This window comes from Bactrocera oleae, chromosome 3 (assembly GCF_042242935.1).
Source record: "Bactrocera oleae isolate idBacOlea1 chromosome 3, idBacOlea1, whole genome shotgun sequence".
NCBI classification, from domain to species: domain Eukaryota; kingdom Metazoa; phylum Arthropoda; class Insecta; order Diptera; family Tephritidae; genus Bactrocera; species Bactrocera oleae.
The window spans coordinates 60652914-60675392 of record NC_091537.1 but is presented as its reverse complement, the minus strand read 5'-3'; the positions used below and the strand labels follow the sequence as shown (position 1 = coordinate 60675392).

General features: G+C 33.4%; 1 protein-coding gene across 17 annotated transcripts in view; it reads right to left on the bottom strand.

Moving 5' to 3' along the window:
* The window catches only part of LOC106624388 (uncharacterized), a 132219-nt gene that overhangs the window by 82256 nt on the left and 27484 nt on the right, over positions 1 to 22479 (bottom strand). For 6 of the 17 annotated variants that reach the window (XM_036364935.2, XM_036364937.2, XM_036364983.2 and 3 more), the window contains exons 2-3: positions 19135 to 19299; positions 14488 to 14539 (exon numbers count right to left, since the gene is read on the bottom strand). In XM_036364935.2, coding sequence (XP_036220828.1) covers positions 14488 to 14539; positions 19135 to 19299 — 217 coding nt within the window. Of the gene's footprint in view, positions 1 to 14487; positions 14540 to 19134; positions 19415 to 22479 lie in introns of all 17 variants that reach the window. The other 11 variants (XM_036364955.2, XM_036364947.2, XM_036364946.2 and 8 more) reach the window with 4 other exon arrangements.

Below are 22479 nucleotides of genomic sequence, written 5' to 3'. Positions count from 1 at the left end.
ACAAAAACTTAAACATACAGGTCACAAATTTATATCAGGCACAAGAAGCCGTATATTGCTGCATTGGGCTCCATCTTTCGGAAGCAAGTAATGCAGAAATATTTATAAATACCTCTCGACCTGAGGAACGTGTTCGAATTGTGAAACCTAGAGCAGAACTACAGAACCTTCCTTCAGGTTCGACTGAAATATTCGTAGCCGGTATTTTGGACCGTTTTGTTCAAAGATCCGATCAGTTAGAAAATCTTTGCTTAGCTGATTTTTGATCTATGTATTAATATGTTAAATCTAGTAGAAGAGCACAAGACAGTGATCATGAAGAAGAAGAGAGGGAAAACGATAATTTACCAGAAAGCGGGATTGTCATGCCTCTTAAAGACGGTAGCGGTTTTGTTAAGAAACGTACCAAACCTTGTATTATTCAGTATAGAAGGTTTAACCCAGATTTGGCCAGAGTTGAGTATTTCCGCGAAATGGTAATGCTTTACTATCCATGGCGGAATGAACATCAAGATCTCATTGTAAACGATAATAAGCGGACTTGCATAAAACATCGTATTCTAATTGAGGAAAATCAAAGAAAATATGATGTTTTTGAGCAAAGAGAACTTGAAAATGTTCTAGAAAGTCTTTATAATGAAATAGACTTAGAGGAAGGTGCTCAAAATGAACTACCTATAGTGGAAAATGAGTTCAGAGTGTTGGCACTTTCAGATATAAACCCAAATATAAATTTGCTGGACTTGCATGGTGAAGATTCAACAGATAATGGCACTGAATCTGATTGCAATTTTAGACTTATTAAACTACCCCCTTTAATTCCAGTTGAGGAACTATTTTCTTTAGGTCAAAGTCTAAATACTAAGCAAAGAACCTATTTGACACATTTGACGCACCAGCTAAAAACAAATCGCCCATTTTATGAGTTTATTGGCGGCGGTGCAGGCACTTAACAATTCTACATCTGGATCCAATCCAAGTTCCTTAAAATTTCTTCTTTGCGCACCTACGGGTAAAGCAGCGTTCGGAATAGGTGGAATGACCCTTCATTCAATATTCTCTTTACCTGTTAATCAGTTGAGGCCACTTAGCAATGACCCAGTGAATTCATTGTATTCCAGATTTAAAATTAATCATAATTGATGAAATATAGATGGTAGGTGCTCGTATGTTTAGCTCTGTTGATGCGAGATTAAAACAAATTTTCAAAACAGACAGCCTTTTCGGTGGTATACCGATCATCGTGTTTGGTGAATTGAAGCAACTCTCACCTGTTGGAGATAGGTGGATATTCTCTCCTAATCCCAATGATTCATACAGCACTTTAGTTGATTCCCCTTTTGTGGGAGTTATTTAAATACTTTGAATTAACAGAAATAATGAGACAACGGGAGGATCAGGCCTTTGCAATTGCATTAAATCATATGGCATCTGGTACTATGACAAATGAGGACATATTACTCATTGAAACTCGAGTAGTTAATTTCGAAGAAGTTCCCGATGCCATACATTTATTTTGATCCAATGAAGAGACAAATAATTTCAATGCCCTTAAGCTCAGTCGAATCCCAACTGAAGCTATCCTTTCAACTGCAAAAGACTCAGTTAAAGGAATTGGTATAAGTGAAAATGAGAATATTTTGGAAAGAGTTAAACTTTTCAAAACTTCTGAAACGCAGGGACTGCCCTATGAATTGACACTAAAAACATCCGCCAAATATATGATTACAGTGAATATAAACACGTGTGATGGCTTGGTTAATGGGGCAGCTGGACAACATATGCATATTGATTTCCAATGTTCCTTTCCAACAATTCTGTGGATTAAATTTTTGGAACCTTCCGTTGGTTTGATAGCACGATCAAAAAAGCCTCATCCTCTAGAAAGTTCTTGGACACCAATTGAAAAAGTTTTAAAATCTTTTCAATATAAAAGAATAAGAAGAAAAATGAACAAATTTCAATTGAAAGAAATCAGTTTCCAGTTGTTCCGGCTGAAGGAATAACTATTCATAAAAGTCAGGGTGCCACATATAATAAAATTGTAGTTCATACTCGACCCAAAATACCTAGAGCTTCAATATATGTCGCTTGCAGTCGAGCTACTACTGCAGAAGGTCTATTCATCATAGGAAATTTTATTCCTTCTAACAAATTTTCTGAATCGGATCCTGTATTTAAGGAACTGAGGGAATTGAACACAAATAAAGCTCTGACAACAAGTTTCAGTTTTATGAATTCCTGAACATCAGGACATAAAATTTTATTCCATAATGTTCAGAGTCTTCATGCTCACATTAATGATATAAAAAACGACTGTTTGATGCTATCTTCAGATATTTTATGTTTTGTAGAAACTTGGAGTTATCCGTGAAATATAGACGTATAAAATAGACGTATCTCTTGAAACATTCAAAAAGATCTTAGATATTTCATTCTGGCCACCTGGGGCTTTCGTACGCGAATTTAAGCCTAAACTTAGAAGTCAAACTAAGGAAAACATTGCTAAATTACCAAAAGCAACCACCGATTTAAAAAACTGATTGGTAAAAATTCGCTAAGCATTTATTATCAAAATGTTAGAGGTCTTAATACAAAATTAACGAATTGTATTTAAACAGTTCCAATTTTAATTTCCATATAATTGGATTTACAGAAACATGGTTAAAACCTCACATTTTTGATAATGAGATTTTAAATAGCGAATTTCAAATATTTAGATGTGATCGACTGAACAGAATCGGTGGAGGTATTCTATTTGCCGTACATTCCTTCATCCCATCTGAAGATGTTCTTGTTCCAGGAACCGACTCATTTGAATTTAAATGTCTTATAGACCACCCCATTCGGACTTATCTGTATACATGCAGCATGCTTCTTTAATAAATAGTGCTACTTCGATGGCAAATGATGCAGATTCAATAATCTTATTAGGAGATTTCAATTTACCGTGTGCTTCGTGGAAAGCTTTCGATGAATATATCGTACCGATTTGCGATCGGTTATGTTTTCATGAGGTTTTCCAAAAAATTTCCGAGTTGGGTCTGAACCAAATTAATTTGATTCCGAATAAATTTGGTAAATGCTTAGACTTAGTATACGTTGATACCTCTTCAAAGTGTTCCGTTATTCAGAGTAATCCTCTTGTTCTACCAGAGGATTAGTATCATCCTGCTTTGGAAATATCTGTCGAAATCATAAGCAATGTACGCGATTATAATTATCAAACTTCGTGCTTCCGTACTCGGTTCAACTTTGCAAAAGCTTATTTTAAAAAGTTAAATACATAACTTTCTACAATATCATGGCCTAATTATAATGGTAATATTGAATTGAGTATCTCTCATTTTAATAACATTATTACGAAATTATTTGAAAAGTATGTTCCAATAGTAATTGTTAATAAAAGTAAAATTAGAAGTCCGTGGTCGTCAAAAAAGTTACATAAATTGAATAACAGAAAAACTCGAGCCTTTAAACATTTAAAAAAACCTGTTCACTTGTCGACTATTCTAAATATTCCATATTGCGTCGACAATATTTTGACATAAACAAAAAATGTAATGATAATTACTTAAATAAAGTAAAAAAGAATGTTGTAAGTAATCCAAAATCGTTTTATAATTTCGTGAACTCCATACGCAGGATTTAAAAATTTCCGTCCGCGATGAAATACAAATCTATCATTTCAACTGACAATGATATTATATCCAATATGTTTGCAGAATTTTTCAAGTCAAACTACTGTAATAATTCTTCCAAAACTTTTTCTTATCAGCACGTGCTGTGTTCGAATACTTTAATTAACGCTCCAATTATTTCTGAAGAAGACGTCCCACTTAAATTAAATAAGTTAAAACCATCTTTTAGTTACGGCCCAGACATGATACCCTCATGCTTCCTAAAAAATAGTGCCAAATATGTTTACTTGCCTTTGACAAGGATATTTAATTCCTCTCTTAAACACGTTATATTTCCTTCAATATGGAAACAGCCATTTATAATTTCTTTGCATAAAAGTGGATTTAGATCCAACATTGAAAACTATAGAGGTTTCGCAAAACTATCAGTTATACCTAAACTTTTTGAAGCTATCATCACTGACCATATAACCTTTTCGATTTCTCCGTTAATTTTCTCATCTCAGCATGGATTTCGTAAAGGGAAATCGACTCTAACAAACTTGCTTGAATTTGTAAATCATGTATCATTGGGTTTTAGGGAACATAAGCATACGGATGTTATCTACACAGACTTTAGCAAAGCTTTCGATATAGTAAACCTCGATTCTCATACATAAACTAGATCTACTGGGCTTTCAGCCAAGATTTCTTCAATGGGTAGCTTCCTATCTTTATAATAGAACACAACGAGTGATATTTGAGGATACACCTTCAGATACCATTAATGTTTCTTCGGGTGTTCCGCAAGGTAGTCATCTTGGCCTGATTCTGTTCTCTTCAGTAATAGAATTCTCAAAAATTTTAATATACGCTGACGACGTAAAGCTTTTTAAATCATACACTTCGACTGAGGAAAGGTGTCTGTTGCAAACAGACTTAAACAATATGGTTGCATGGTGTGATAGAAATGATTTGCCATTGAATCTGATTAATGCAAGACGATGTGCTTTTCCCGTAGATCTGTGCACCCCTCTTATTATGTAATAAAACACCATATTCTGGAGCAAGTTTTTAACTATGTTGATTTGGGAGTAGCTTAATTTTTGTCTTCATATTGACACCATGGTCTTGAAAGCAAAAGCTGTCCTCAGTTTTGTTAAACGTTGATCTAAAGAATTTAGAGATCTGTATATTACTAAAACACTTTATACAACTTTGGTTAGACCTATATTGGAATATGCCTCTGTTGTATGGAACCCTAACTACCAAATTCATTCTGACAAGTTAGAGTCTGTTCAAAAACAATTTTTACTTTTCGCCTTAGCGCATTTCCGATGAGATTCTAGGGTAAGTCTACCTCCATACACTAGTCGTTTAAAACTTATTAATCTACCTACACTTTCTAGTCGTAGGGAAATGCTTGGCATAATATTCTTAGTAAAAACCTTGAATTGAACAGTTTGCAGTTCTTTTCTCCTGTCTGAAATTAAATTTAATATCCCGATTCGCTTTTCGAGGCAGTTTAGACCTTTACTGTTAAAATACTGTAAATCAAATTTTGAACTAAACGAGCCATTCCGCCGTATATGTCATGATTTTAATTCTCATTCCAGCACATTTGACTTATCTGACTCAGTTTTCAAAATGAAAAAGACTTTATTGTTTTCTCTTAATGAATGAAAATGTAACAATTTATTCTATTGTAACTATAAATCTTAGCTGTTGAAATTTTTTTTTCTGTAGCTGAGCAGTTAACACTTAAAAAACTCTCTTACCTTTTCTGACTCGGCTAATTCCGCACGCATGCGGATTGCGCCCCTCGCGTCGGTTGGGCGGGAGATGGGTAATCGTTGGGTTATTATTATTATTACAAAAATCTTGATATACCAGGATTTACTCCAATTAACGAGCTGAGGATAGATAGCACGGAAACAAGCAACAGAAATAAACGAGGCAATATAATATATGCAAAGCATAGTATTGCTAGCTCTATATTGTAGAACCAAAGGCTGTAAAGAAAATTTATTCAGGCCGCAAAGTTTTAGAAGGGGTTTTGTTTAAACGTTTCAGTATTAATATTCTGAATCTATACAGAAATTCAGCTTTCTCTCTCAGGCATTTAATTGTAGAACTTCAGGAAGTCCTTACTTCTGAGTTATGCAATCAAAATGTGCTAATTGTTGGAGATTTCAACATTTGTTTAATGTCTACAGGGAATTCAATAGGAAATCTGCTCCAAGAAAAAAACTTTAGTTCCCTGCTTGGTGTAGAATATTCAACTACACCTTCCGGTACACAAATTAATTGGGCATTTTCAAACATGGATCCTTCCCATGTGAATGCAATCATGACAGTACTTGTGTCTCTATTTCCAACTAAAGTTTTCAGACTTATTGCAATAGTTCTTCATTTTTTTTCCAATATATATTAAGAAATGATATAGCAATTTTGACAGTAGTTTTTAGACAATTTTAAGAAAAATATGTAAATAATCTAATTAGAAAAATTTAAATTATATGTATAATTTGTTATTATATAAGACATTATTGTATAAATATATGATAAAAATTAAATAGTATAAGGAGAAAAGAAATATAATTTGGATATATGTAGAATAATCTATATAAAAATGGATTCTCACGAGAGGATACTTGTTTGTTAAATTTTATGTTTTCGACACGCGTCACTGTCCACTTATATGGTTTATTATTCTTTTGGCTAAGGATTTTTGATATTTTCTCCCTCTATTAGCCAAGGATATTGCAAACAGTTGCACTTTTAGGACCGATTATACTTTTGGCTAGGGATACTTAATATTTTCTCCCTTTGTTGGCCAAGGATATCACGAACACGTGCAACACACGTTGGGCGCCAATTAATTTCTCTACATAGGGAAGGATTAAATATACATAAGTTTTTCCGCGAACGCGCGGAAGAAATGAAAAACGATAGTTTCGGTGGTCCGAATGGAAAACACTACCCTCTATATTTCCAATTTACTCTTATTTATACATTTTACTTATTTACTTAAAGCTAAATGACTAATTCTTACAATAAAGAGAGTTTCAATTAGAATATTAGCATATGCCGCATATTTCAGCAGAACGCATTCTTATCTTCGTGTAAGGGCCACCAGCAATATTTTGATGAGAATGGATTATTCCACTCATCAAGGAAAAAGCGATTCTTAAGTAATCGAAATATTAATAATTAATGAGACTTCATTATTACAGAGCTTAAGTAACATTTTGTTTACTGTAGTTTTAGTAAGAATGAATTAACATAAAAATATTTAAAAAAAAAAGGAATAAAATAAAATATTCCCTGGTTGGGCATACATATCAGCATCATTTCTCTTCAATATTTCCCGATTGGGCATGTTAAGAGAGCTGTATTTGTACAGATTCGCCGCTTTTATAAAAGCGAGAAATGTTTGAGTTTTTTGCTTGTGATGTAAATTGCCCGACAGAAATTTTCCAAATGTTCTAACCTGCACCTTCTCGTTGATTTACGTTCTCTGGTTTACGGTCTTTGTTTATATTCTCTACTGTGACAAAAGAACTAACAGTTTGAAACTTGAATAACTAATTTACTCAAAAACATCACGCAGTGAAGAAAATATAGCGGCCGCAGCTGAGAGTGTACACAAAAACCGTGAATAGTCGATTCGGCGCCGATCGCAGCAATTCGGACTGACATAGGAACGACTTGGCGCATATTACGTCCAAATCTCAAATTGAAAGCGTACAGCTCTTGAAAAGTTCCAAGAAGATTCTACGTTTTCGAGCCAAATTTTGTACAGCGATGAGGCCCAATTCTGACTCAATGGGTATGTAAACAAGCAAAATTACCGCATTTGGGACGAAGAGCAACCTTAAGAGATTTCATCCCGAAAAAACAATGGTTTGGTGTGGTTTGTATGATGCTTGTTGTAATGATGCCGGTGAAAACGAAGCCACTGTTATCGCGCCATGATGACCGACTATTTGATGCCTGAAATTGAAGCTCGTGATCTCGGCAACATTTTGATTTTAACCAGACGGCGCCACTTCCCACACATCGCATCGATCAAAAAATTTATTGAGAGCACACTTCGGTGAATAGATAATTTCACGTTTTGGGCCAACATTTGAAAGAGATAATCTTCAAAAAAAAAAATGCCTGAGAATGTTCTTTCGAATGATAATAATCCATTAAATTTGAATTTTCTGTATTTTTTTCTTTAAAAAAGTAAGAAATTTTGAAATGGATCATCCTATGTAAGAGATATGAGTTTGGACCAAGGTATAAATCAATTCCATTATAATCCCGCGCTAAACCACATAATTTTTAAGAAAACTTGTTCATTTAACTTCATTAAAATATCACAGTTTGAGCAACCAGGACGGTTTAAAGTCAGATGGAAAACGGAAAACATTTATGGGGTTGTATTGGGAGCACAGAAAGGGACGGCTCAGTTATACTTGAGAACATATTTTCAAGCTATTTTTTAATAATATAAATTACACACTGAACGATATATTCGGTATAAAACTTGTTGGAAAAACAAAAATAAATCCATACCATCACCAATCTATTATACTTTACTCCATAGTCTTCTGATATTAGTTATATATAGGGGCCGACCAAGTTTTCACTCGATTTTATCCATTTTAGGCACAAAAATACACAGTAATTAGCAAAACACACTTTCTCATTTTCATTGAGATAACTCACACATTGACTGATAAATGCAACCCGATGTTTGAAAAACCTGATATTAGTTATATGGGGGCTAAGAGGGTTTTCACCAAACTTCATCCATTTTAGGCACACAGATGCACTGTTAGGAGAAAAAAAGGCTCACCCAATTTAATTAAGATAACTCACATACATATTGGTCGATATATGGAGTATAAAGTCAGCCTGAAGTTTGAAACTCATAATAAAGTAAGAATGAATTAACACAAAATATTTTAAAAAATAATAAATAAGAGTTAAATAAAAGAAAATATATTTCAAATGGCATATCAAAATTCCCTGGTTGGCATACATATCAGCATCATTTCTCTTTAATATTCATGTTATGAGAGCTATTATTATCATCACAATAACTTTTGAAAGCTTGTGATGTAAATACTGATCGCCTATCTGATATAATTTTACGCGGGTTTCCGAAAATATCGACTTGCTTTGAAAGCATGTTTATAACCACCTCCGCACTTGTATCTATTGTTGGGTAAAGCCACACAAATTTTGTAAATGCCTCGATCACAACTAGGATATATTTGTACTGTTTCCCGGTCGTTGTCATTGGACCTACATGATCTATGTGAAATGTCTCTAAAGGATAATCCTCTTTCTCGATTGGCGACAAAAATCCTTCCAATTTACCACTCTTTGTGTTCATTATTAAACATTCGACACAACTGCTTACTATATTTTTTACTTTTTCCTCGAGCCCTGGAATCTGTAGTATTTCCTACGCAATCAAGTATTTTTAATTGAAAAATGCCCTTGCTTACGTGCTATCAAGAGGATCTCATTCTACATCTGTTTTGGTACCACGATTAGTTCCTTTGCCGGATCCTTGTACAAAATTTCATGAGCGATAAAAACGTCTTCGTAAGAGCTGCTGATAATTCTCTTCAGCTGAACTTGTTTTCTGGCTCATGAACTGCACTGGGTGATATGCTTCATTTGTAACATTACCGCCCGATACCCATGCTTTAATGCATCTGTATGAACTTCCGTTATTGCGTTCAGGTTATACAATTCTAAAACTGGAGATTGTGATAGCGAAGAAGTTGCTCGAAAGCAAGTGCCTGTTCTTCCTCCCACTTAAAATTTTGATCATTTCACAGATCTGATAACGGCTTGGCCACAAGCGCATTTTTTCGAATGAATCTGCGAAAGAAGATGTTAACCCTAAAAACTGTTGTATGGCTTTTTTGTCTCTGGGAGGTTTAAAAGCTTTAACTGCTCTGGTTTTCTCGGCCGACGGATGAATTGCGCTATTTTCGATTATATATCCCAAAAAATTTACTTTACGTTTCAAAAAATTACACTTTCTCCATTTGATCTGTAGTCCAGCATCTGCTGCTACTGTAAGAACTTCCTTTAGTTTTAGTAACCTCTCCTTCTCGTCTATAGATGGAATGATTAAATCATCCACATAAGTGACTACAGTTTCCTTATCTTTTAGGTCCCTAAAAATCGAATGGATAAATCTGCAGAATACTGCTGGTGAATTAGAGATGCCAAACGGCTCAAATTTAAATTCGAATTGACCTTTCATTGTAACAAACGATGTCTATTTTCTAGAGTTTTCTCGACAGGAACATGCAAAAATCCGTTAGCCAGATCTAATGTGGAAAAAACTTTATATCCCTGGTGTTTCTCAACTACCTCGTTAATCAATATCATTGGAAAATTATCGCGCAAAATTTTCCCATTTTATTTGCGATAATGTAACATAATCGCTTTGTTTTATCCTTTTTAAACACAATTTGATCTTGAAATGATACGCACCTGGGTGACTGATGTACCGGTACATCGTCCTTTAAACTAATTTTCATTTCCACCGGGGAAAATTCCTTTTGGCTCATATTAAGCGATCAGCTTTTCCACTTCTAACATTTTTCCCCTATCCAGATGTGACAAATCATACTTTGGTTTCGGCGCTTGTTCTTTTATACAAATCATACTAAAAGCTAATATTTCTGCCTCTTCTGCGATTTGGTCATCATAGTCTTTGTTGTCCTTTTGACGAGTATTTGGTTTATACTTCGTTTGAAATTTATCGTTCTCTTCACTAACTATCAAATCGACCTGACTCAAAACTGCACGTCCAATTATTGCCGGATATTGAAGATCCCTATTGTTGACAATATGAAATGTGATATTTATCTCAACATCATCTACTTTTGCTTTAGTTTCGAAACTGCCAAACGTGACCACTTTCGCACTACCGATTCCACCCAGCATTCGCTTAAAAATTGTCTTTTTCACTTTTGATTTTAACCGTTGGACATTCGCAGCGCTCCATCTTGTTGCATTTATAACATCTAATTTGTTGGTTTGTGCAATTCCTTGCTATGCCCGAAGTTTCGCCACATTTGAAAGATGCCTGTTGGATATTTTCCTTCCCATCTCCCCTGAGTAACTACTCCTTTCATAACTTCGACCTTTGATTTGTATCTAATTCTTTCATAAATTTTTATTTGCTCTTTTAATTCCCCTATACTCCTTGCTTAGTACAAAACCGTTTTGTTCACTTTTGAATCGGGTATCCCTAGTATGAAGTATTCTAATTCTTGTATACTAGCTTCCTACAGTTTTAGCCGCTTTCTTATTTCCATTAAGGCATATAAAAATTAAATAAATGTTTGTTTCTTTTGACGATTTCTTAAAAGCCTATGTGCCTCAGCTGATGAAAATGATATTTCGATCATCAATTTTCATGAAAATCGTGTTGCAAATAAGATATTAAGGGAAATTATTATTGATAAGGGAAAATTTCAAAATTTTAAAGGAAGATTTAAAGGTGATGGGTCAAATAAATTTGAGATAATATTATAAAAGAATATGAAATATTTAGGATATACAAATATATAAAAAGTAAAATCGAATGACAAAGGTTTAGAAGATACCTATAAAAAATTTCCGCCACCGAAAAATATACATGAAAAAGGATTTTTAGCTGAAATAAACGCATGCAATATGTGGGTGCGTTAAACCATTGTGCCAATTTAATGGTATTGAAAGTAAATACTTTTGAGAAGTAATTAATTACTTGTAAGGGAAAAATAAAAACATTCCATAGCAACTATAGGAAAAACGACACAACATATACGAAAGGCGAAATGGAATTTTATATAGAAACTTTTTTTTATGTGCCACAGGATATGAAATCTCATATAATGTATCGATATCACGACGAAGCAGGTATACATTACTTATATTAAAAGTTACTGGTTTCCAAAAATTTGAGAATAAATTTACATAAACATAAAAACTCTATAAATTTGTTTTTTCCGTAATTCAGAATAAGATATTTCGTATATTTTAACAGTTAGCTGTAGATATTAAAAATATACTATGTTGGACTTTAACATATTTAAATGCACTATCAACTAAAATGTTAAATGCGTTTATAACAGAAACTGTTCCCTGTACAATACACCTCAAGCAAACTCAGTGCCCTTTAGTGAATGAAATTATTCAGTTAAGTATGGTAATCCTATTCCTTCGTTTTCTATTCTCGCTGGGAAATATCAATTGGAACTTAGTTATACAAATGTATATAGATCCATTCATAAAAACGTTCAGAATGTTTATGGTCAACAGACTAAGAAACGAACTAAGGTACCGCTGCGAAGGCTAAGTCGAAACGACGTATCGTTTGTGTTCTTAAATAGTACCCGCTGCGACCTCAAATCAGCGCCTATGTATGTTTTCATGAGTTCATTGTTGCTATTTTGACTTATACGCCAGTCAGAGATAACTAACGAGTTTTTACGTTTCTCGCTCATTCAGCTTCTTTTGTGTCTGCGTAGTTACTTCGAATTTTTTCCCCACCACTTTTTGTTCATATGTTTTAGATTCTGATTTGTATGTTAGACTTTCGTTTTCACTTTTTGTTAATTTTGCTTGATGTGAGATAATTTACCTGAAAGTTCGAATGGCTTGCTAGAGGCGTTGTTAAGTTGATTGGACTATCTGATATCCCCTGTTTTAAAAGTGTGAATAAAGAGGTAGCTTTTGTCTTAAATTTATTTTTCTACTTAAAAAAAATCTCGATGTAATTTTAATTGTACTTAGTTTTTTTTAAACAAGATCATTACGAACCTGCGTAATTACTAGCACAAAATTTGTAGAAGTAAATAAAGTATCCGAAGGATAAACAAATTAAACTTATTACGATTTGAAATGAAAACAAGAAAAATTGTTAAATCCAGCAGCATAGAAGCTATAATACCCTTCACAGGAGCATTTCTTATAGCAAAAAAGGGTATCAAAAGATGTTGATATTGATTGGTCAATTTATAATGGCAGCTTTACAAGAAAAAAAAAACATATTTTTTTTGCCCCGGATATCTTATAAAATTTTGATTGTTTTAAATGCCCAGATTACAAATTTATTCAGAAGATTGTTGAGTGTGCTCTTGTTTTTAAGATTTTTGCATATCTTACATTTTGATCAACTATCGGCTTCTTAGTAATAAAATTTATTTTTCCAGTTATGATTGGGGTTTTTCGCAACTTTTTCGTGCACAGAAACATGACGTAATCCCCATTCTCAGACTCCTTAACAAAAATATGCGAAAAATTATGGGGAAGATGTTAAGGTTTAAATAAACATCAAACGTGAAGATATCTACACTCAAAGTCCACCAAAAGTTTCAAAACAAATTCGAATGAATGATTCAGAAGCAATGATGACGTCAAATACCCAAATATTGGTACAGTCTACCATTTGAATAAGATGGTGAAACATCTACCCCAAAGTTATTTTCTCAAAATGTTGTGTTGTGTTTTAATACGTGATCAAGTTAGGTATGATAAATTCCATTTTTCAAGCGGTGGACGATGTGGGATATTGTTTCGATTACAGTTGTAGAAAATTTCTAAAGCTTGGTATGAAAACTTGAAAGGTGAAATATTTGATTGTCCTCAAATACGGCAATTAATGAAAAATACAGATTTTCTCAAGGTTACGACTTTACGGGATATTGAGGCTTGAAAAAGTTTTCTGTTCTGATAGTTGAAAATTTCCTAGGTAACTATAAATCCCCAAATAATGAAGAAATTTCGAAAAATACGCTGACAAACTTACAAATTTTAAGAGCAATAAAGAGTATCGAGCTACTTTTAATAAATTCACTATTCTAGACTGTCCTCACTGCCTTTGGAGATTTGACTTGAGGGAGATTTCGAGTAGATTAACTTCAAATCTCCTCGGTGACGAGATTAACAAGTGTAATTTTGGTATGGCGAAACCTCTAAATCTAGTTTATTAGTGAGTGATTAAATGTCGGTCGGAACATGGTATTAGATATGGTATCGTCATATAATGGCAGATTACTGCTGGTCCTTAAAAAAAGATTTTTGACTAGAAAATTATAAAAGAAAAGCCCACATAAGGAGTTTTATTAAAATATAACATATGTTTTCGACATTTTTCTCTGTTTACTTGTGTTATAATATTATATATGTTAATTTGTTTTATGTTTTCTGATTTGTGTAATGTAAAATGAAAATAAGGATTAAAAAATAAACGAGAGCAAATCTTACCAAATCATTTATAGTTTCATGATTTATTAACCCAAATATGTATCAGAAATAGATATTATATCTAGGGCAACAAAACCACTGTTATCTTTACCAAGTTTCGAGAAGATATCTTGTTAAGTAAAAAAGTTTTCCATACAAAAACTTGATTTTGATCGGTCAGTTTCTATGGCAGCTATATGCTGTAGTTTTCCGATATCGAAAATGCTGACGAATGAGCATCTACTTAGGGAAAAAAGGACGGGTGCAAAACTTCACAACAATGTCTCAAAAACTGAGGGACTAGTTCGGGTATATACATACAGACAGACGAACATGTTTAAATCGACTCAGTTCGTCACGCTGATCATTTACATATGCCATATGTATACTGTATAGGGTCTCTGACGTTTTCTTCGTGGTATACCCTGCACAGGATTTAAATGGATACATGCATACATACACATTGTAACGGTATACTATATACTAAAAGTTTAAGAATAGAAAGGTTATATTTAAAATCTGAAAATGTATTCGATTCGAAAATTTGCGAAAAAAACATTGATACTAATTGTAATTATTATAATATATTAATAAATCTTTATATTTGTACCTTACAAATAGTTGCTCCTGATTATTAACACGCCACGAAACAACAGTTGCACCTGAAAGAAATTAGTGAAAAATTTATAGGACATGGTAGTAAACATAAAAGCAAATATAAAACAAATAAGGAAGTTCTGGTGTACCAAACATTTTATACTCTCGCTTTTTTCAATTTGAAATACTTATATAAGATATATGGGAGCTAGGGGATAATTTGAATCAATTTTATGCAGCTTTCGTATTAGAACATGTCAATACCAGGAATAAAGTCAAGCGGATGTTTGAAAATCCGTATATCCGTATGTAGGGGCTAGGGAAAGCATTGCACCGATTTTATCTATTTTAGGCATTGGTTACACTGTTATTAGAAATATATTCTTTCTGAATTTCATTAAGATGTCATAAAATTAACCGGAAGTTTTAAAATCTTTATATTAGGTACATGGGGGCTAGGGGAAGTATTGACTCGATTATACACATTTTTGGCACAAGGGCATAAATATATTCTGCCCGAATTTCAAAATATAGTTCTCACAGATTGACCGATATTTACCGCAAAATTCGAATTGATTCCGACAGTTTTTAGACGTGAGATGAAATACATAAAAGGCACTATTTGTGCAAAGTTTTGTTTCGATGACGTCATTGACTCTCCATTTATAAATTGTTATATTAGAGAATCAGATGAAATTCAAAATTGTTATATATAGTAAGCAGGCGTAGTTCTAGTCCGATTTTGCCCATTTTCACAGTGTAATAAAGGAATGTCTGGATAATGTGATACATCAAATTTTGAAATATGTCTAGTAGTTTTTGAGATAAAGGACTTCACCTAGGTTGTGGGCGATGCCTGGCACAATATTCGACTTTGATAGCGGCTCCTATAAAGCCCTTTTCATAAAAGATGGGAAATTAAATGCTTCTGACTTATTTACTTAGTGAGTTGTCGCACTTTTAGTAGTTTTCCACATAACCATTATATGGAGCGTGAGCGGAGTGATCATCCGATTTCACAAATTTTCACACTGTCGGAAGAGGTGCCAAAATATTTGTCACGAACAAATTCACATGCCCATTCTTGTGATTCATTGTACCAAATTACAGTTTTGTATCTTAATTTTCGACTTAGTTATTTCGTTTTAGAACATTACAATTTAGACGTACTTTATAACACATTCATTCGGTAATATTATAAAAGATTAGCTACAAAATTGCATGGTTAAAAGAGCGTCTAATAATTAGAAGAGAAATTTTTAACGTACTTGTATTACGTTATTGAATTGATTATGTAAGCTGGTTTGCATTGTGTGTGAGTGATATGAGCTAGGATGAAAATTAATTAATAAATATTTTTGCGTTGGAATTTGGCGAAGATAATATATAATTAACAACTAGAGATTCACCAATTAAAATATATTTTGTGAAAATATGAAAAAGATTTAATTGTCCCTATTTTTTGCTTAGCATTTAACATTTTATACATAAAAATTATCGGAAGCAAAAATTTTACAATAATTGATTCGGTGGTGCTTAGCATTAAACATTTTATACATAAAAATTATCGGAAGCAAACATTTTACAATAATTGATTCGGTGGTGAATCAAATCAATTTATGTCATATTAGTAAAAAAACGCTTTAACTAGAATTTTTAAATGAGTTAAGATTTTAATTTTGTTTGTTCTGTACTTGCCAAGACACATTAAATTTTTATAAAGAATAAATAGAATTGGATAAAACCTGTGAACATATTTTATAAATTTTAAAACTACAGTGTTTACAAGTTTTTAAACACTTTCTCATTTTTAATCAAAGCAATAGATACATACATATATAATGTTTAAAAACAGCACCCTCAAAGCAAGCGCTTAAAAAGGAAATACTGGCAGAGGTCTTTAGAACCGCATTTCTCAAAGATTTCCATAAATTTCGTTACAGCAAAAAAAATTAATGGAATTATTGAATCTTTGAATCAACCCGACAGCGAAATTCGTAGTTACCAGAATGTTCGAGTGGCGTTGTTTTCGTAACAAAATACTATATAATCGCTGTCAGATTGTGCAGCAGCGACAGTTCTAATTAGAGAGCTGCAAAGAGCTATAAGCAATAAGCTGTAAACTCGAATAACAAGTAATAAGTGTTAAGTTATTTAAATTAGAAATATAGATATGCCATTAAATTGAGAATTTTACTGAACAATCCAGTTTTCGAACTCAAGAGTGAGTTCCGATTTATTGAGAAGAAATATTTTATACATGTTAGGTAAAATAGTATATGTTATAAATGCTCATACAACACGGCAACACCAAGTCAGGTCAGTAAAGGCTGATTCAGATAGAACTTTTGCTTCGCTTTGTGTCAGACATTTGTTTTGACAGGAAAATTCGATGTATGCTCATAAAGTTCACATTGAAACCAAACGCAGCTCGGCAAATAAAAAAGTTGCTTTCTTCACTTCATTGTTTAAGTATGAATTCTCAAGCAAAACGAGGAAAGTTGTATGTGAATAGGACATTATGGCTGATTAACATACAATTTTTGCTTCGCATTGCTCGAAGACCCCTGCTGTTGGTTTAAAACAACCATAGCACATAACCTTATCAATTCTCTTCTCCTGCTGGCAGCAGGATGCGTGTGCATTTTAATTAATAAAGTATTACGTTATCGCACAAAGATCACCACATTCATTTATCTATTAGTAAACCTTGAACAACCTTGACATTTACTAATCGATTAAGTTGGTTTGTCATGTTTTAAAAACCTCTATTCTATACAATTACAACCATTAACACTTTACATATACTCGTACTCGTTTAAAAAATATTCAATAACCATTGGTATTTTTTATGGAAACAAAAGCATTCGTCTTTACAGTCGTACATCGAAATTAAGTTGTTTAAAAAAAGAAAGTTAATACAAGGTGCGTTCCAAAGTAAACAGTAAACAAGTAAGGAAGGGCTAAGTTCGGATGTAACCGAACATTTTATACTCTCGCAAAGTCAAATGGTATACTCGTTTGAGATTTCTTTGTGGATTGGCTGATATTTTCGGTAGAAGGTCAACTATAGGCACTGGGGTCCACATATTTAGTACTTAGGGGCTTGAACAGTTTTGGTTCGATTTAGACAATTTTTGGTCACAAGGCGGCATACATTAAACGTATTATTCACGCAAAGTATTACCCCGATATAATCATTGTTGCTTGATATGCATAGTGGAAAGTGAAAGAATCAGATGGAATTGAAAATGGTGTTATATGGGAAATAGGCGTGGTTGTAGTCCGATTTAGCCCATTTTCGCAATATAACATAGAAATACGAAAAGAACGTTATGCAACGAATTTGGTTGAAATCGGTTAGGCAGATCTCAAGATATGGCTGTGCCACGCCCACTGCCTAATTTTGAACGCAGTTCCTATAAAGTCATCTCATACCATCCCAGAGATAAAATTTAATGTCTCTGGCGTGTTTAGTGCTTGATTTATCGCGCTTTTAGTAGTTTTTAACAGTACCGTTACATATGGAGTGGGCGGAGTTGCCAACCCATTTCAACTATTTTCACACTGTAGGTAGAGGTTCTAAAAACATTTGCTTCCAGTGAATTTTGTTATTATCACATTAGCGGTTTAGGAGATATCCACATTAAACCTATTAGAGTCGGGACCACGCCCACTTTAAAAAAAAATTTAACTGCAGATGCCCCTCCCTAATGTGATCCTGTGTACTAAATAACGGTCTTGTATCTTATTGCGGAGCTTAGTTATGGCAATTTTTTTGTTTTTGATTAATGGCGTTTTGTGGGCGTGACAATGGTCCGATTACGCCCATCTGCAATATCAACCGTCTCACGGTACCAAGAAACATGTCTACCAAGTTTCATAAAGATATCTCAATTTTTACTCAAGTTACAGCTTGCACGGACGGACAGACGGACAGACAGTCACCCGAATTTCAACTCGTCTCTTCATCCTGATCATTTATATATACATAACCCTATATCTAACTCGATTAGTTTTAGGTGATACAAACAACCGTTAGGTGAACAAAACTATTATACTCTGTAGCAACAAGTTGCGAGAGTATAAAAAACTCCACTTTCCGCTGGGGCCCAAAATCAGCTGACGGTGCAGTCAGGACCGGACTTTTTTTAAAACGATTTAAAAATGTCATAATTTTCGCGGCCTCCTTCGTTGGGGGCCCATATGTTAAACTATACATTTACCATAATTTAAAAAAAAAATATCTTTTTGAACTTAGTCAATGGTAACCTTTAATAAAATAGAATAGATAACTCTTATTGACATAAAGAAAACGTTTAAGAAAAGTAAACATTGTGTGAGGTGTAAAACATCCCAGAGTGTTTTCTGAAGGTTTATAACAAATCACAGTTTTGTACGTGGCAATTGCTCAAAGTGTCAAGTTTCATAGAGATTTCTCAATCATTACTCAAGATACAATGTGTCCATTGCATAAATGATATCTAACGAATATTGCGGGCTATCGTTCTCGCACTGGGATGCGCAGGGCTTAAGCTAAAAAATTCTGGGAAGTAAGAATTATACAGTATTGAATACTTTAGTTTCTGTAAAAGATGAAGTGTTGATAAAAAAGATATGAATAATGTCAATATAAAGAACTTGTATTACGATTACTCACCATGCAGATTTATGGTACATGTTGTATTGTTGCCGCGATCCAGAACCACGACACTGGTAGCGTGTGCTGTCGCCGACGAAGTTGCTCCTACAGTTGCCATTTGTATACAATTTTCCGTTTTGAAGGTTTTGTGTAGAAACAAACTTGTCGAGTTAATCTGCAAAACTATTCTAATAATGGTTTCTTATATTATATTTTGACACTTTAACTACCGATTGGTAATATGTACACGTATGGACAAATGTTTTTTTAGTTAAAGTCTGCATGTCCATAAGATAATCTTTTAGGATTTTTAAATGGATTATAAGAAAAAATATTTAATAACCATGAGTATTTTTTATGGAAACAAAAATATTCGTTTTCACATTCGAGAGGAAAGTTGTATGTGAATCGGCCAGTAGGCTCGAAGACGCCTGCTATTGTTATAAAATAACCGTAACACATAACCTTATCAATTCTCTTCTCCTGCTGGCAGCAGGATACGTGTGCATTTTAATTAATAAAGTATTACGTTATCGCACAAAAATCACCACATTCATTTATCTATTAGTAAACCTTGAACAACCTTGACATTTACTAATCGATTAAGTTGGTTAGTCATGTTTTAAAAACCTCTATTCTGTACAATTACAACCATTAACACTTTACATATACTCGTACTCGTTCAAAAAATATTCAATAACCATTGGTATTTTTCATGGAAACAAAAGTATTCGTCTTTACAGTCGTACATCGAAATTAAGTTATTTAAAAAGTTAATATGGCAATCTAAAATCTAATTTACGAAACTTAAAATAACCATTCTTTTAACAAATGCTGTTCAAAAAGATTATTAATTCGTGCTGACCTTAACCTAATTAACTCAAATGAGATATACATGTAGTATGTGATATGAACTCAATCAAAGGGGCTATATTTAATGTATGGGGTATATGAGGAAATTATCTACCGAAGGATGGAACATCCCAAACATTATATGTAGTATATGTGAGCAGGGGTAATACGTCGACCGAAATCGAAAATATCCATTTCGGCATTAAACTATAGTATATCCAATGTTATACTTTCATTTATATTGGCTAAGATTTCTTACATATTGGCCGAAATATACGGTAGAAAGCCAATGGCAAGTTTGAAATTCTTATATAATACTTATCAATTTACTTATAAAAGGTATATGGGAGCTAGGGAATTTTTAGACCCGATTTTATCAAGTTTTAGTAATAAGACATATCATTCCCCAAAATGAGGTTCTCTGGATTTCATTAAGAAAACTCACAGATTAGCCAATATCTAAGGTATAACGTCATGCGCATGTTTGAAAATCCTTGTAATTGATATTCGGGGACTAGAAGAAGTATAGAGCTGATTTCATTCATTTTAGGTAAGAGAATACATTGTTATTAGAAAAAGATTCTTTCTGAATTTCATTAAGATTTCTTACATATTGAACGATCGATGGGGTATAAAGTCAACAGGAAGTTCGAAAATATTTATGGTATATTAGGTATATGGGGGCTCAGGGACATATTGACCCGATTTTACCTATTTTTGGCACAAGGGCATACGTCAAAAATATTTTCCCCGAATTTCAATACTAGACCCCAGAGATTGACCGTTACGTTTGGTAAAAAATCAGCCATATGCATAGGCATCACATATTTGGTGTCTGGATCCTTGAAATGTTATAGTCCAATTATGAAAATTTTTATTGTAATAACTTCATTGATGTTTGAATTGCATAGTGTAAAATAAAAGAATTAGATTAAATTTAATAGTTTGCTATATAGAAAGTAGGCGTGGTTGTCATCAGATGGGCAAAGCTATCCACTGCCACGTGGAAACTGAAGGAAGACCATAACAAGGAATAAATTAATCAAAATCAAAGGGAGTATCTAGAAATCACTCGGACGAATTTCATTCATAAAGGTATGTCATTTGAACAATTCTTTTAATTGTTTTGGTAAGTCATTTTTTTTAAATCATAACTAGATTAAGTAAAAGATCTATTACTAAGTCGTCCTGAAAATAGAAGACATGTAAATTCTTTGAGAAATATATATGTACAGTATCCGCTTAATTGACACCCGGTGAACTGATTTTGCCGATTAGCGGAATCACTTCATCGGTCAAAAACACATTGCATACAAAATACGTGTAAATTTTCCCGAATAATGGCACAAAAAGCTTTTGTTAAACAAATAATCAGGCATTGCGCACATATGTACATACATATTTCGCAGCATTTGTGATCAAAGCAATTGAAAACAAATGTTTACTGGTGAAGATATTTTGGATGGTGCTGATGTTGAAGAGCAAAAGAAAGAAGATCATCCAAAGCCTCCGTCAGTTCTAGAAGTTTCAAAATATGGTACTTTCAAAAAAACTAGCTTCAAACATATTTCTATTTAGAAAACAAGGAATATGAAATAGAACGTTATTTCACGTAGATCGAACAATAATATGCTTATTTTTTGTTTCTTAAGCTTATTTTTTTATAACAATGCTCTCTAAATATTATATATAAGTACATTGGCTTGTTATACTCTCGCAACCTGTTGCTACAGAGTATAATAGTTTTGTTCATCTAACTGTTGTTTGTATCACCTAAAACTAATCGAGTTAGATATAGGGTTATATATATATAATATATATAAATGATCAAGATGAAGAGACGAGTTGAAATGCGGGTGACTGTCTGTCCGTCCGTGCAAGCTCTAACTTGAGTAAAAATTGAGATATCATTATGAAACTTGGTAGACATGTTTCTTGGTACCGTGAGCCGGTTGGTATTGCAGATGGGCGTAATCGGACCACTGCCACGCTCACAAAACGCCATTAATCAAAAACAAATAAATTGCCATAACTAAGCTCCGCAATAAGATACAAGACTGTTATTTGGTACACAAGATCACATTAGGGAGGGGCATCTGCATTTAAAATTTTTTTTTAAAGTGGGCGTGGTCTTGCCTCTAAAAGGTTTAATGTGCATATCTCCTAAACCGCTAATGCTATAATAACAAAATTCACTGGAAGCTGGAAATGTTTTTAGCACTTCTATTGACGGTGTGAAAATAGTTGAAATCGGGTGGCAACTCCGCCCACTAAACACGCCAGAGACATTCAATTTTATCTCTGAGATGGTACCGCGTTCAAATTAGACCGTGGGCGTGGCACAGCCCACTTTTAGGTGAATACCCATATCCTGAGATCTGCTTAACCAATTTCAACAAAATTCGGTACATAACGTTATTTTCATATTTCTATATTATAGTGCGAAAATTGGCGAAATCGGACTACAACCACGCCTATTTCCCATATAACACCATTTTCAATTCCATCTGA